Here is a 17,454-nt window from a genome sequence, read left to right as displayed (position 1 = left end):
TGTTTGTCACATGTGATTTGCCTCAAAGACTTGTATAGACAACTGGGTTTAAAATGGCAGAACCCAAAGAGGAAAAAAATGACTTAAGCTATGGGACTCATCTGCAAACAACATATGGGAAACATCTGCCTATCACTTATGGTATGGAGTTTTTCGAAAAATCCCTTCAAGTACTTAAATGTCTCAGAATTTATTTCTAGGGATTTCTTGAACAAGAATTTTCTTGCCTCTGTTTATTTTAAGTTTGGCTCTCTATATAGAAGTTATACACAGAAAGAATCAAGTAAGCAGTGATTACACATTTGTAAACCCTTATTAAATGGTGGGGACATTTAGATATGAGGATTAAGAAAAGAAGGCCAGAATTTTCTGAATACCTATGACAAAATTTAATGAAAGGGTGATTCTGGATCAAAGTGAATGTATCAGGGTGATGGTAAATAATGAGAATTGCTTTATCCACATATGGCTCATAGAATGGTCTTAAACAGATTTTAATCATATAACCACAGAACCCAAAATATTGGAAATATTCAGATTTTTTAAATGTGAAAAACATAGTTTTATTTTGTTTTCTGTTTATTTTATTAAGAGCTTTTTCTTAAGAGATCAGGAATTGTCAATGTCATGTCCAATCTATACAAGGCACATTAGCTCATAGAACTTAGCTATGTAGACATACTGATTAACTGCTGGAAAAAGTGACAATAAATGGGACTGTCACTGGAATTGAAGAGAGGATACAATACTCATTAAAGGTCCTCAGACTCCTGGGGGGGGAACCTAGATCAGTCACTTTTAGCGGACTTGAATTTTGTTCAAATAATACAAAATTAAACAAGGGTGTTTTTTAAAACTGATGAGAACACTCTGGTATATAAATCCTATTAATTTCATTCATAAATTAATATATTCTACTTCATTATGAAATATTTCAAGTCATTAGACAAATATAGGCAAAAATACAAGGACCACTGGTGGGCCTACCAACTAACTTTATCAAAACTCAACCTTGTACCATAATTGTTTCTCATCCCATTTACTTCCTATTATTTCCAGAGGCAACTACTATCTTGAAGTTGGTATTTACCATCTTAGTGAATGACTTTACACTTTAATTTCATGCATATATATAATAATATATAACGATAAGCATTTATAGTGTTCTTTGCACGCTTTAAAATTTTGTATCAGTAGTAGTATTTTGTACATATCTTTATGCAACATATTTTTTTCCATCCAATATTACGTTGAAGCTTTATTTAATGTTTTTTTATTTAGCTATGCTAGGTTTTAGCTATAGCATGTGGGATCTATTAATAGTTCCCTAAGGCTATGGTTTTTCCAGTGGTCATGTATGGATGTGAGAGTTGGACTGTGAAGAAAGCTGATTGCCGAAGAATTAATGCTTTTGAACTTTGGTATTGGAGAAGACTCTTGAGAGTCCCTTGGACTGCAAGGAAGTCCAACCAGTCCATTCTAAAGGAGATCAGTCCTGGGTGTTCATTGGAAGGACTGATACTGAAGCTGAAGCTCCAATACTTTGGCCACTTCATGCGAAGAGTTGACTCATTGGAAAAGACTCTGATGCTGGGAGGGATTGGGGACGGGAGGAGAAGAGGATGACAGAGAATGAGATGGCTGGATGGCATCACCAACTCAATGGACATGAGTTTGAGTGAACTCCGGGAGTTGGTGATGGAGAGGGAGGCCTGGCGTGCTGTGATTCATGGGGTCGCAAAGAGTCGGACACGACTGAGTGACTGAACTGAACTGAACTGAACCAGGGATGAACCGAGGTTTCCCACAGTGGGAACATGGTGTCTTAGTCACTGAACCACCAGGGAAATCTCTATATTGAAGTTTTATATCCAGGACACTCTCTAGCATTTATTCTCATAGCTGTATGGTATTCCACTGTATAAATATGCAACAATTTATTCACACACTATGGTTGGAAGATTTTTTATTGTTATTATCATTATTATTATAATTTGCTTTCACCAGTAGTGCTGCAATTTTTATACATATTTCTTTATGCATAAGTGGGAGATACTCCCTTGGGTATTGATATTGAGCTTAATGTGCTTAAAAATGACCTGAGTACTTGTTAAAGCACACAGACACTGATTCAGTAGACTGAACGTAGAGTTTGAGAATTTGAATTTCTAACAAGTTCTCAGGTGATGCTGATGGTCACTAGACCAAATAATTAAGTAGGAAAGCATTGGGTTTGTCCCTGAGAGTTAAGTTTCTAGGTGTTTCAAAATTTCTTCTCAAAATGGTTATAGTAGTTTTCTATAGCTGCCATAAGAAACTGACATAAACTTGTGGCCCAAAATAATACAAATTTATTATCTTATATTTCTGTAATACAGAAGTCTAGCATGAGTCTCACTGGGCAAAAATCCAGGTCTTGGAAAGCCTAGGTTCCTTCTTTAGGTTGTAGGAAGGAATCTGTTTCTCAGCTTTTCTGGCTTCTAGAGACCACCAGCATTCTTTGCTTTGGGGTCTCCTTCCTTCCTCTTCAAAGTTAGCTACACAGCATTCTCTGACCCTGCTTCCATCACTACACCTCTTCCTCTGATTATCTCTTCTGCCTTTCTTTGAATTAAGCACCCTTGTGATAACATTAGGTCCATCTGGATAATCTAGGATTTTCTCCTTATATGGTAACCTAATTTTATCTTCAATGCAATGAAACACATTGTGATGTTTTTAAATGCCATGTACTCAGTGAGTGATATAAATACATTGTAAATTTCAGTTTTCTAATAAAAATTTTTGAATATATATATATATATATATATATATATATAAACACATTGTGTTTGCCGGTTGTGAGAATTAAGATGTGGATAACTTTGGTGGGGGGAGGTCATTATTCTGCCTACCACCATGATTATAACAACTTACATACCTATCAGAAGCATGAAAGTTTCTGTTGCCAACATTTAGTCTTGGCAGACACCAGTTTTCGCCAATCTGACGTGGTATAAAAATGTTACCTTATTTTTTGTTCTAATTTTCATTTCTTTAATTACTTCTGAGACTGAGCAACATTTTTATGTTGCTCTTCCATGATTTAGCTTTTCATATCCTTTGCCTGTTTTCAATCAAGATGTCTGTGTTTTCTCACTGATTTGTGAAAGCCACTCAGTCGTGTCCAAAATTCTCCAGGCAAGAATACTGGCGTGGGTAGCCTATCCCTTCTCCAGCGGATCTTCCCAACCCAGGAATTGAACCGGGGTCTCCCGCATTGCAGGTGGATTCTTTACCAACTGAGCTATCAGGGAAGCACTGATTTGTAGAAGTTCCTTATTTATTCTGGACACTAATTTTTGGTCTGTCAGTTTTAAAGTTGTAATCCTAATGGAGTTGGTTTTTAAATTTATTTTATGGCTTATAAATTTTTAAATTGAGAAATCTTTCCCTACCCATGTTCATAAAAATATTCTACTGTATTTTCTCCTAAAAGTATTATGATTTTATGTCTTAATCATCTGGATTTTATTTTTGTGTATATAAGGAAGGGATCTAATTATAAATTTATTTATTTATGTGTGTGTGTATATAAACAATTGTCTCAGATTAATTTATTCAATGCCCAACTGTTTCCCTTCTGATTTGTAATACTTCTTTCATATATAAAGTTTCCCATGTATATGGGTCTGGTTATTTATCATACCTTCACCAATTATGTATGCTAAGTCACTTCAGTCATGTCTGACTCATTATGACCCTATAGACTGCAGCCCGCCAGGCTCCTCTGTAGATGGGATTCTCCAGGCAAGAATACCGAAGTGGATTGCCATTTCCTCCTCCAGGGGATCTTCCTGATCCAGGGATCAAACCCACGTCTCTTATGTCTCCTGCATTGGCAGGTAGATTCTTTACCACTAGAGCCACCTGGGAAGCCCTTTATACAGTTTCTTAATTACAATTTATAATAAGTCACTATACCTCACAAGGCAAATTTCTTCATCTTCTGCTTCAGATTCCTCTTATTTTTTCATTTTCTGCTTCCAATTCCTCTTGGCTACTTTATATAAATTTTACCATTAGTTTGTCAACTTCCTTGTAAAGATAGGTTAGAATTATTTTTCACATTGAATATATAGACTAATTTGGGACAACTGATATCTCTGTGAAACTGAATCTTCTCATTCAAGAACATGATATATTCTTCTATGTAACTTTTTTAATATCTTTAAAGTTTTGTGATATTATCTGTGCCTTGTCTATCTTTTATTAAATTGATTCCTAAGTATTCCATAGTTGTTGTTGCTATTGTAAATGGAAGTGTTTGGTTTTTTAAAGATGTTTTCTATTTATCTGCTATATTAAGAAATCAATAAATTTTTGTACACTGATCTTTCATCCAGCAAAACTTGTTTAGTTCTTTTTTTTTTAATGGAGTCTCAAGATTTTCTATAGAAAAATAATCCAATAAGTAACAACTTTGTAATATTCCTTAAGTTTCTTTTATTGTCCTACTTTACCAGCTGGGACCTCCAACACTTTGATGAGTAGAACCAGGTCCTGATATCATTTTCTAATTCCTGTTTTTAAAGAGTATACTTCTAAGGAGTCATCATAATGTATGCATGTGTTTCTACATATTCTTGGTATTTATATTTTATCAGTTTAAGTTCCTGTCTTTTTCCTAGTTTGAACATGAATGAATGTTAAATTTTATTACTTGACTTTTCTGCATCTGTCCATATGACCATATGATTTCTCTTTTAAACTGTTACTGTCGTAAATGACTGAGTATTCTAATGTTTAATCAATCTTGCACTCTTGGAACACACTCAACTTGGTATGATGTATTTGAAAGCATGTATTACTGGATTTCTTTGGCTAATACTTCATTTAGAGCTTCTGCATCTATATTCTTAAATGAGACTGACTTGTAGTTTTCCTTTCTTGTATTGACCTTGTCTTTTTTTTTGGTATCATCCTTACTAGACATATAAAAAGAATTTAGTGCACTCCTGTACACTCCATTTTCAGAGGCAGTTAATATAAAATGGGAATTATGTGTTCCTTGCATGGTAGAACTTGCTTATCAAACTTTCTGGTCAATGTTCTATACATTTGATTATATCAAATTTTAAATTATATACATTTCTATATTCTTTTGAAGTTTTTAGCATTCGAATGATCAGTTGTGACAGAAATGGACTTATCAGTTATAAGAAGTATGTGAAAATCTGCCTTTATGACTATGGATTTACCAGTTTCTCCTTATAAGTCTGTCAATACTGGCATATTTTTTGAAACGATGTTTCTAGATAGTTACTAGATAGGACTTTAGAATTATGTTGCTAGATAGATCTTCCTGGCAAAGTATTTATTTTATCATAATTTCATCACTCTCTTTGCCTTAAAGTCTATTTTTGACTAATATTAATACAGCTATGCTAGCTTTTCTGAATAGCTCTTGTTTGGTATATTCTCTCACCCCCTTTAAATTTTTTGTTTTCAAGGTTTCTATATTCTTGTGTTTTATGTGTGATCTTATAAGTGACGTAGGGCTGGACTTAAAAAATATTCCTATCTGCCAACTTTTGTCTCTTAACTGGAATGTTTGTTTCATTAATATTTAGTGATTAGTATTTGCAGTATTATGTATACTTGGATTTATTTTTACATTACAGGTGCTTTTTGGAGAAAGAAATGGCAAGCTCCTCCAGTATTCCTGCCTGGAGAATCCCATGGGCAGAGAAGCCTGGTGTGCTACAGTCTGTGGGGTTGCAGAGTCTGACATGACTTAGCAACCAAACCACTGCCACACTTGCTTTTTATTTATCTTGCTTTGTCTCTGCTTTTCTTCCCTTCTTTACTATTTCCTACTGAACAGCTCAAGTTGTTTTTAAATTCACTCTGTTCCTTCTTTTTGGTCATTTTATTTCCTCCTGGTTTTGGTGCTGTCCTTTGAAAGATAAACATACTTGAACTAACAAAGAAAAATTAATTTTGCTATCCTGAATAATGAAAGGACTTCAGAATTATTTTCTTAGCTCTTTCTTCCAGTTCCTTAATATTCTCTTTAGCTTTACCATTCCTTTAATTTCTTAAAAATTTCAATTGATTTTTTAACTCAAGGTTATATTTGATTCTTTAAATAATAGGCCTATTCTTCTTCTTTTGACTGTCTTTTTCTTTTTTTCAGGTTTCCAGTTCTTTCTTGTAGATCTTAAATCATTTTAAACACACTTATTTTCCAGTTTCTAGCTGATATTTTAAATAAATGAAATTCTTGAGGGAGGGGTGTCCAATTCCTTTTGGTTTCTGCTGGTTCTCATTTATGGTAGATTGTTTCCTCCTACGTTTAAATATTTTTTATTATGAATTTATTTTTACTGTGGCAGATAGTACACATTTGCCTCTCGAACAGGTATAAGGGCAGGCCCAAAATCACAAACTCTTCGGGACCTTGTAGAATTCAGTCAAAAAGAGACAGGCTTACTTCTCACTTTCCTGTGCTAGGGTAAGAACTGGGGCTATATCTATTGAAATCTAGTCAGTAACTCCCCACCTAGAGAGAGAGAGAAAGAGAGAGAGAGAGAGAGAGAGTGTGTGTGTGTGTGTGTAGGGGGCTCTAAATTCAGTTCATGGGCTCACTGCCCGGATTTTGGTTCCCTCTCTTTGGGCAGGTGGCATTAGTGGTAAAGAACCCGCCTGCCAATGAAAGAGACATAAGAAATGTGGGTTCAATTCCTGGGTCAGGAAGATCTGGAGAAGGGAGTGGCAACTCACTCCAGTATTCTTGCCTGGGAAATTCCATAGACAGAGGAGACTAGTGGGGCTGCAGTCCATAGCGTTGCAAAGAGCTGGACATGACTGAAGCAACTTAGCACACTTGGCCTCTGGATATTGTCCTTACTTTATTGGGAACTTATTTGTACGTTTAAAGTTTTTAATTATTATTCAAATGTAAACACAATTCTAGGTTTTTTTCAGCAGAGTTTTCAGTTTGTATAGATCTCCATATACTGGCAGAATTAGGAATCCCTAAATTTACTTTAAAAACATGATCTTTGAGCCTAGTGAAATAAGATACCCACATAATAGATTATGAAAAGAAACACCCCTAAAAAGTCAGTTTATTCCTCTCCCCCAACTTCTCCTTATTTTAGGTTTACTAGTTTTGCTGTGCTTCTCATTAAAAAGTATGTTTATAAAAGTATAGTTGTAACTCCAGAAGGATTAAAGATGGAATGACTTGGAATGGATTTGGCTTCTAGAACCATACAAATTCTTACTGTGTTGGTTTATCTTGAAATCAGAAAGTAACTTTCACATGTTAGACCTGTACAACTGCACAAAGAAAAAGTGAAAAAATGTTTCCACGCGTAAAGGGTTGTGAGATAATGAGAGCGCACACAAAATGCCGGATGATGCTCTTGCTTTCACACCTCTATGCCTGCTGAATCTATTCCCCCAAATCTCTGTTCCCCTAATCCCTCTCCTCTCCCTCTCATCCTTCCGTACTACCAATTCAAGTTACAACAGCTAATCCCCAGGGGGAGACAGTCCCAGCCCCGTCTCCCCCCTTCTTTCCCCTCTGACCCTCCTCCAATTAATCTGACTGTACTGTAAACCTTTGTGGTTTACTATTGTGCAACGTCCCCCACATCTCCTTTCCCCTTCCTTCCCCCAGCCCCCTCCCCCCAAAATCTGGGGAACTCCCGTTAAGGCAGTGACACTGGCATTACTCATTCATCCCCATTCAGCCTTTCCCCAGCATTTATTAAGGGCTCTCAGCTCCTGCCTCTCACTCGCACTCTCCTCCGCTCCTTCTGCTCTCTGAGAGCCTCTTGCCTCGTCCCCTCCCGACAGCGGTGGGAAGAACTTCGTCTCTCCAGCAATGCATATCCCTGTGATTCTGTTTTGTGCTCTCTGGTCAGCAGTGTCGGCGGAGAACTCAGATGATTATGAGCTCATGTATGTGAATTTGGACAACGAAATAGACAATGGACTCCATCCCACTGAGGACCGTAAGTTCATTTTAACTGTTTCTCTGCTAACCCTTAACTACATATCTACCTCCTTAGGGCTAAGTATTATATATATATATATTGCTGCCAATGCAATAAACAACAACAAAAAAGAGTTTGCAAAAGAGAAAAGCACGTTAGGAAAGGAGGTTTCAAAAAGTTACTTCTCTCAGATACACAAGGGGTCGAATTGTATGAAATCGCCGATATTCGCCTGTTTTGAGCTCCATGAACAGCAATTTCATTGAGTTCAACTTATAAACTTGCAAGGTTTTTGCAGGTTTCCTTAAAGGGAAGGGGGTACTGGGGACGGACTGTCACTTGGCGACCATCGAGGGAGGTCGGCATTTTACAAAGAACACCCGAGGGAGGGTCAGGTCGGTAATACGTGTATGTTCCCCACTCTAGCCACGCCGTGCGACTGCAGTCGTGAGAACTCCGAGTGGGACAAGCTCTTCATCATGCTGGAGAACTCGCAGATGCGGGAGGGCATGCTGCTGCAGGCCACCGACGACGTGCTCCGGGGCGAGCTGCAGAAGCTGCGGGCCGAGCTGGGCCGGCTGGCGGGCAGCCTGCAGAGGCCGTGTGCGCCGGAGGCCCCCGCCGAGGCCAGGCTGGCCCGGGCGCTGGACGAGCTGCTGCAGGCGAGCCGCGATGCGGGCCGCCGGCTGGCGCGCCTGGAAGAGGCCGGGGCGCCGCGGCCGCAGGAGGAGGCGGGGCGGGCCCTGGGCGCGGTGCTGGAGGAGCTGCGGCGGACGCGGGCCGACCTCCGAGCTGTGCGGGGCTGGGCAGCCAGCCGCTGGCTGCCGGCAGGTAAGGACGCGGGGACTGGTGGGGACCCCTGCGCGGCTTCGTTCTCAAAGCGCGAGTTACGGGAAACCGAGTTAGCCAACCAAGCCTCTAAGGGGAGGCTTTAGTGGGAGGAAACACACTGGCTTACACCCTTCTCTTTCAGCATTCGGGGTCACAGAGCTCAGATACACCATAAAAGGCGGGAAAAGTGCTTTCAAAAGTAGTCAGTCTTCAGTCCCGAGGAACCCAGAAGATGGCTGTGTAGGTAACCATCACAGTCTTGAAATAGACCTCAGGGGCCTCCAGACTGACACTTGATCCGACCAGGCGATAGGGAAACTCTATTGGCCAGTTATAAGGGTGACCGCTCTCAATGTCCAGCTTCCCTCCGTTAGGGATTTCCACTTCTTCTAATTTTAACCTGCCTCTCTCTTTAAGGGAGCTCTGGTTCCCGCTCTATTTCAGGACCCAGTCTAATTTTTAGGAACGTTTTCCAGTCCCAGGGCTGGTCCCTTCTCCCTTCTCTCAGTTCCAAACAAGAGGCTTTAGGTCGAATCTGATCTTCCAAGGCCCCCTGCCCTGAGCCCCTAGGGTCTGTGAAAGCTCCTAGGTCTTGGAGCTCCAGAGTGAGCTCCAAGAGTATGAAGTTTGGAATAAACCAGCAACTGAGGGATCCACAGTGGGACAGTCAGATGTCGGCGCTAGTTGGCATCCAGGCAGTACCTCAGGGGATGTGGAGGATCAGGGTGAAACAGAAGACAGGCAGTTCAAACCAGATGCAACCTGTCAAAGTCCCATGTGATACTAGTGAATTTCCAAACATATGTGGGCCCGAAATAATACATTTTAAAGATACCTCAAGGAAATATAGAGAAGGTTTGGAGTGAAAAACACTCCTTTATAAAAAGCCAGAATTTCTAAGAAATGGTGCTATAACAATCATTTGTGGGTTATGTTAGAAAATCCATGTCCTAGGAAAGAAAAAATATAACATACACTTTTCCCTGTTCATAAGCAACTTATGAACAGAAAACAATTACAAACCATCCCTTCTTTATGTCCAATAAAGCAACTCTTACTCTATGGGGTTAGGAGGCAGGATCAAGCATATGTGAGAGCATATTTCATTTAAAATTGCAGAAACCATAACAAAATACCAGTCTTTCCTAAATAATTGAGGACTGTTTATCCGTACAGAGCATGTTTTTTAAAATATCATGTAGGGCTTCAGAGGGGGGAAAATCATAAAATAAACATAGTGTAAGTGACAGGACAAACTATAACTCTCTGGCAGTTTTAATGGATGATATTTCTTGTCTTTTGCAAACCATGTAAAATCACTGTACATATCATGTACTGGGAAAACTGAAGAGTTATGCTAACTTTCACCTCCACCTCTGCATACTAGTTATAGCAGAAGAAGGATGTATTTCTGAATTCAAAAGTGTTAATTCTTATTACATCCATTCATACATTTACCCACATGCTTTGCTTTTTCCTCTCTTGGTTTCCTGCCAGCTTGGCTCCTAAGGGATTCCTAATCATTCTGTTGTCAGCCTCTTAAGAACCTGGTTTTAATTTTGTTTGGTCTTTGATAATATAATCAGAAAAAACCTATTAGTTAAAAGCCATTTCATGAGAGCGTTTCTGACATTTTAAAGACATATCAAGGGTCTCAATCACCGACCCCCAAAAGGAGCCACAGAAAAAACTTGCCAACATGCAGTTCTACTCATTGAACTTACATAACCAGTGCAGCCTAGAGGGGAAGCTGGGTCTCGGAGAGGCAATCAAGGAAGGCTTTGGAATGCAATCCTGACTGCCTGGGCTTATTTAAACAGGAAATCAGTTAATTAGATTGCAGTAGGCGCTCTCTCTGAACACTATTTTACTGAAACATTAGACAATATCTAAAATGCCCAAGCATATGGTGATCTTTTGTTCCATGATCTTTATTTGATTTAAATAACATCTAGAAAAGTATGCATCTACTAATTTCATTTTCAAAAAGAATCAATGCCTCATTAAAAATTGATTTTAAAAAATCTTTAGAAATTCAAATTATTCACGGAAAAAGTTAATACCAAAGTATGGCAGGACCAATTTTGTGCTTTAGTGTGATGGTTACTTTTATAGGATTTTCTGAACCTCAATATCTTCTTTGACTATTTCAAAAGGATATGGTCCATCTGCTTAATTTTTCCGGGTTGGAGCCCACCTCTCAGCCACTTGTAGACCGTTAACTTAGTTTACCACACTTCACATGGACATTTGGTTCCTGCAAGTCTTATTTACCACTTAGTCTTCAAATGCTCTGAGAATTTGCTTTTTAAAGCTATCTTATGGTAAATCTTCTTTAAAAGCTTGTTATAAAGTGAATACTTAGCCCTAATTTTTGTTGTTTAGTCACTAAGTCATGTCCAACTCTTTTGCGACCCCATGGACTGTAGACCACCAGGCTTCTCTGTCCGTGGGATTTCCCAGGCAAGAATATACTGGACTGGGTTGCCATTTCCTTCTCTAAGCCCTAACTTAGATTTTTAAAAAATTCTTTAATTGGTCTTTTATATGTATATATTTGAGTTCAGCACAAGGCTGCTACTGCTAAGTCACTTCAGTCGTGTCCGACTCTGTGTGACCCCATAGACGGCCTCCTACCAGGCTCCCCCATCCCTGGGATTCTCCAGGCAAGAACACTGGAGTGGGTTGCCATTTCAGAGCTCACTTATTAAAGCTTTTAGCATATTATTTCCCAGAGACACCTGAAAGGTCTTCACTTGAGCATCTGTAGCTCCCTGACTGGCCCTGTGACTTGGAGATAAACTCCCACCCCTCAAGTTTGAAAGTCTCCTTCTAAGTGTGTATTAGTGGAAATATGTCCTCCATCCGGCCCCTCGGAAGAATTCACTCTTCCTTAAAGATTTTCTGTTAGGGCTTACATAGTACTTGTAAGCATTTGGACAAAGTGAGAATTTTTAAGCATATCTTTGGTCTACAAAGTATTCCCTGGTGGCTCAGAGGGTAAAGTGTCTGCCTGCAATGTGGGAGACCTGGGTTTGATCCCTGGGTCAGGAAGATCTCCTGGAGAAGGAAATGACAACCCACTCTACTTCTTTTGCCTGGAAAATTCAGTGGATGGAGGAGCCTGGTAGGCTACAGTCCATGGGACTGCAAAGAGTGGACATGACTGAGCAACTTCACTCTCTCACTCTTGGTCTACAAAGCTCTTCTCAAATGTTACATACTTGTTTTATAGACTTGCAGAATTTAGAAGGAGAAGGGAAGAGCCTTTGACAGATAACTGTTAAGCCTGGAGAGATTGTGGGGTTCATCAAAAGCTACACAGCCTGCTAGTAGTAAAACAAACTGAATTCCAGTTCTTTTAGCCAAATCCAGGTGTTCTTGTACCACTAAGAGGCAGTGCAGTGTGCTGGTTAGGGATGTGGCTCCTGCAGCCAGAATTGTTGCTGTTGTTCAGTTGCTAAGTCATGTCCAACTCTTTGCGACCCCATGGACTGCAGCACGCTGGACTTCCTGTCTTTCATTATCTCCCAGAGTTTGCTCAAACTTATGTCCATTGAGTCAATAATGCCATCCAACCATCTCATCCACTGTCACTCCCTTCTCCTCCTGTCTTCAACCTTTCCCAGCATCAGGGTCTTTTCCAGTGAGTTAGCACTTAGCATCAGGTGGCCAAGTGCCCAAGTTCGAACCCAGTTTCACTATTTCTCTGTGTGCCTTCTTTTCCATTTAAATACTTCCCTTAATGAGATAGTTGGATTTCCTTATTCCTGTTTTCTTTGCACTATAGAGATTACACTTGGGCCCCTCAAGTCATAACATATTGCTGCATGTAGTTTTCAGTCGTAGTCATTAAAAGGCCCATCCTAAAATACCTAACTGCCAGAATCATTTCAAAATGAATTTGTATTTTCTCTCATATTCTTACTTTCTTGCCACTCTAGGTTGTGAAACAGCCATTTTATTCCCCATGCGTTCCAAGAAGATTTTTGCAAGCGTGCATCCAGTGACACCAATGAAACTTGAGACTTTCAGCGCCTGCATTTGGGTCAAAGCCACAGAAGTATTAAACAAAACAGTCCTGTTTTCCTATGGCACAAAGAGGAATCCATATGAGATCCAGCTGTACCTCAGCTATCAGTCCATAACGCTTGTGGTGGGTGGAGAGGAAAACAGACTGGTCGCTGATGCTGCGATTTCCCTAGGAATGTGGACCCATCTGTGCAGCACCTGGAATTCACAGGAAGGGCACATGGCCTTGTGGGTAAATGGTGACTTGGTGGCCACCGCTGTTGATATGGCCACAGGTCACGTTGTGCCTGAGGGAGGAATCCTGCAGATTGGGCAAGAAAAGAACGGCTGCTGTGTGGGTGGTGGCTTTGATGAAACATTAGCCTTTTCTGGCAGACTCACAGGCTTCAATATCTGGGATGGTGTTCTCAGCAACGAAGAGATAAGAAGGGCCGGAGAAGCAGAGTCCTGTCACATCCGGGGCAATGTGGTTGGGTGGGGAGTCACAGAGATTCAGCCCCACGGAGGAGCACAGTATGTTTCTTAAGGGCTGTGAAACTCTACTTGAAGCCAAAGAAATAAACTCGCATCTTAAACATATGCCAGTTGGGAAGGTCTAAAAACCTGACTGCATATTAAGAACACTTGAGACTAATGAAGGAGAGAGTTGAGATCAATCTTTATTTATCTTGGCAAAATACTGAGTAAACAGTTGAAAGGGAGACATTGGAGAAGGCTTTTGGGGATATTGTTACTAGATTTTATGCCATGGTGCTTTCAAATTAATGCTGTGTCTTTGTCAGATAAACTCTCCAATAATTAAAAAGGACTGTATGAATGAACAGAAGGACAATTGTTTTACTTTTCTCTGGTTAATTTCATTTTGGCCAGAGATGAATTTTACATTGGAAGAATAATAAAATAAAATTTGTTGTCCATTGTTCATTGGTATATGCCTTATTATGAAAAAATGATGATAAAACATATTTATACTACAATGTGACTTAACAAATACAAATGTAGTTTATGTGTTATAATCAAATGTCATTTTTTTGAGGAGATAGTTATATAAGTTATATTGTAAAATGGTTTTGTATTAATTTTATTAAGACTATTTTTGTAAAGCTCTACTGTAAATAAAATATTTTATAAAACTAGTCCATGTCATCTAAGTATATATTTAAAATGTCTGGAAGCAAATCCACACTTCTCATTTTTTTTTATCTAAAGCAAACACTAGTTTTCAGATGCTAATCTACTATGTAAGTAGTAATGGTTAGTACTGTTAGAGGTGTTTCCCTGGTGGCTCAGTGGTAAAGAATATGCCTGCAATGCAGGAGAGTTGGGTTTGATTCCTGGGTTGGAAGATCCCCTGGAGAAGGAAATGGCAACCCACTGCAATATTCTTGCCTGGGAAATCCCATGGACTGAGGAGCCTGGCGCGCTATAGTTCATGGGGTCACAAAAGAGTTGGACACAACTTAGTGACTAAACAACAACAATATTGTTAGAAACAAACTATAGAATTGTTTTAAGCATTGGCTTTCTATAAGTCATAAGCAAGAAAGATGATCTTAGCTAAGTCAGTTCATCTCTCTGGGTTTTAGCTTTCTCAACTGAGAAATCAAGGAATTGAAGAAATGATTCCTTCCAATTTGACAATGCTGTGAATATACACAACTTTCTGTCCCATGTATACATGGAAAAAAAAAGTATGGCTTATCAAAGTTCTCAGATTCACATGATGCCTGCAAGAGATGACTTAGGATTGTTATTGTGGTATGTTATTTAGTCACTAAGCTTGACTGACTCTTTTGTGACCCCAGCGACTGTAGCCCACCAGGCTCCTCTGTCCATGAGATTTCCCAGGCAAGAATACTGGAGTAGACTGCTTCTTCCTTCTCCAAGGGATCTTTCCCACTCAGGGACTGAACCCGAGTTTCCTGCATTGGCAGGTGGATTCTTTACCACTCAGCCACCTGGGATGCACAGGACTATTATAAGGGAGATCTAAAAATGTGGAAAAGAAACAACGACTTCTGCCCTTAGCACATATCCCATTCTCTTACTCATGCATGAAGGTGAGGACAGTCAAGGCCCGTCATCCTGTAGGTGGGGATGCAGCTCCCTACCACGCTAATGTTCTCCTCCTGTGGTGGCCATGAAAGGGCTGATAGTGCAGCATCTCCAAGCCACTTCTGAACATCAGTAGGAAACAGTAGAACCATGGTGATGATGTGTCTGCTTAAAGATAGGGCCTGAACAACCACAAGTCATCTCCTGTTCATGAGGTTTGGAGAAGAGAACCAATAGTAATTGTCAAACCACATTTTACAACTAACTAGCCTGGTCCTTGGGCTTCTCTGGGGGCTCAGTGGTAAGGAATCTGCCTGCCAATGCAGAAGACGATCCCCTGCAGTATGGCAACCCACTCCAGTATTCATGCCTGGGAAATCCCATGGACAAAGCAGTGTGGTGGGCTATATAGTCTATGGGGTTGCAAGAGTTGGACATGACTTAGAAACGAAACAACAGCCTAGACCTTAGGTTACTTAACTCTGGAATTTCTCAGTAAAAGGAGGGGGTTGAACATGTAGTATTTTTCAGCAGTGAAATTCTATAAATCTAGGAATCTTTGAAGATATTCAAGGCATCTGCATAGCTTCACCCTTCTCGCGAGACTCACAAAACCAGGTTGAAATGTATCAAAGGAAATCATTTCCAAGTTTGTGGTCACAAGTCAGTCTCAGACCCTTGGAGATTACATATTTCAAGATTTCAGGCACAATGGTCATATGCAAGTCCCTGATTAGCCACTGTCTGTATGACTCCAAATGCTAGAGAAGGAAATACTTGACCAAACCTTCAGCAGAGAGTTAGGCATGCTTTCAATTCCTCTCCAGATTGCATCATGAATTACAACTGTTCAAGAGGCCCTAAATGATGCCAGCCAAGAGGTATGCAAACTCATATGCTGATAAAGTTAAATGTAAGGAAACTTTTAAATTTTTAACAGGAATAACATGTTGAAGGCAGAGAAGAAACAAAATGGAAAAAAAATAAAGCAACCATTGGGTTACAAAAGTAGAAATTTCATCTATACTCAATCTGAACAAATATTTTCAGTTCAGTTCAGTTCAGTTCAGTTGCTCAGTCGTGTCCGACTCTCCGCGACCCCATGAATCACAGCACGCCAGGCCTCCCTGTCCATCACCAACTCCCGGAGTTCACTCAAACAAGACTTCTAATTGTTCCCTCTATCTATTTTCCCTCTTTTACCTAAGAAACAGAATTCTGATTTTTTAATGGTATGTATGGCCACTTGGAGTAAAGTTTTTATTTTCAGTATCAAGTGCAAAACTAGATGTGGTCAAATGACTAAATTCTGGCTCATGGTGAAATACTGAAATTGATTCCCTATGTCTTCCTCTATCAAAAGGGATTGATTGATTGGAATATGGTAGAAATGGCTAGAATTCCAGCAAACATCTTAGATTTAGCACAACAATATAGAATAAGCTTAGGTCTTTAATATTATGAACCTATCTTGACAGCCCTAGGCTGCCTGTCCCTGTACTTCTTTTACCAAAAAAAAAAAAAAATTACATATACACTTTTATCTTCTTCAGCCCACTATTGGTTGACCACTTAATCTAATCCTGATCCAGTGGAACAATTTTTCTTTTTAAAAAGAAGACTAGGCACTTTATTCCTTCAAAATACTGATAGACTACCTGTACAAAATACATTTTACAAATTTCAGGAAGCTGGCTAACTTTTTCTTTACACTAGTAGTATTTCATGAATTTTAGAATACATAGTGTCAAGAAAAGGAGGAAGTAAGAAATGTGTGAAACTGAGATAAAATATCTAAAAAGAAATATCAGCATGCTGGCTTAGTTTAGCACATTGGCAAAGAGTCACTCACCAGGATGGTTACTGAGGGCATCATCTTATTAAAGCACAGTAAAAGAATCAAGCACGTTATTCGGAGAAAAATATGTGTATAATTAATACATAATACATTACACTTCCAAAATATAAAACATTATGTGTGTATGCTAGAGTGACCAACTGTCCTGGTTTGCCTAGGAGCAACCCAGTTTTAGTACTGAGAGTCCCAGGAAATCTTTCAGTCCCAGGCAAACTGTGACTGTTTGCCATTTTGCCACTCCAGTACATTTATATGTACAGCAGTAGAGCAATATTTTTGCAGAGATAGTAACTGACAAGATAGAGTTGACATATTTTCCTTGTCTGTTGCAATGTGAGTCGGCTTTTAAAAAAATTTTTAACTGGAGGATAACTGCTTTACAATGTTGCATTGGTTTCTGCTGTACACCAACAAGGATCAGGTATAAGTGTATATATATCTCTTCCCTCCCATCCCATCCCTCTAGGTCATTACAGAGCAGCAGACTGGGCTCCCTGTGTTACACAGCAGCTGCCCATTAGCTATTTGTTTTACACATAGTAGTGTACGAACATCAATGCTACTCTCTAGATTTGTCCCACCCTCTCCTTCCCCTCTGTGTCCACAAGGCCGTCCTCCACATCTGCATCTCTGTTCCTGCTCTGCAAATAGGACCATCCGTGCCATTCCTTTAGATTTCATATATATATG

At 39.6% G+C, this 17,454-nt stretch overlaps 2 protein-coding genes across 15 annotated transcripts in view; one reads left to right on the top strand and one right to left on the bottom strand.

Moving 5' to 3' along the window:
* VEPH1 (ventricular zone expressed PH domain containing 1) overlaps positions 1 to 17,454 on the bottom strand; it is a 326,186-nt gene that overhangs the window by 236,610 nt on the left and 72,122 nt on the right. The window lies entirely within an intron of this gene.
* PTX3 (pentraxin 3) lies at positions 7,771 to 13,987 on the top strand. Its single transcript, XM_055411100.2, has 3 exons — positions 7,771 to 8,006; positions 8,415 to 8,819; positions 12,764 to 13,987. Exons 1-3 carry the CDS (start codon positions 7,877 to 7,879, stop codon positions 13,375 to 13,377), a joined length of 1,149 nt encoding a protein of 382 aa, XP_055267075.2. The 5' UTR covers positions 7,771 to 7,876; the 3' UTR covers positions 13,378 to 13,987.

The sequence above is a fragment of the Moschus berezovskii genome, chromosome 1, assembly GCF_049115385.1.
Source record: "Moschus berezovskii isolate FMDL1 chromosome 1, NW_MosBer_1.0, whole genome shotgun sequence".
Taxonomy (NCBI): domain Eukaryota; kingdom Metazoa; phylum Chordata; class Mammalia; order Artiodactyla; family Moschidae; genus Moschus; species Moschus berezovskii.
This window is presented reverse-complemented; position numbering and strand designations above follow the sequence as displayed.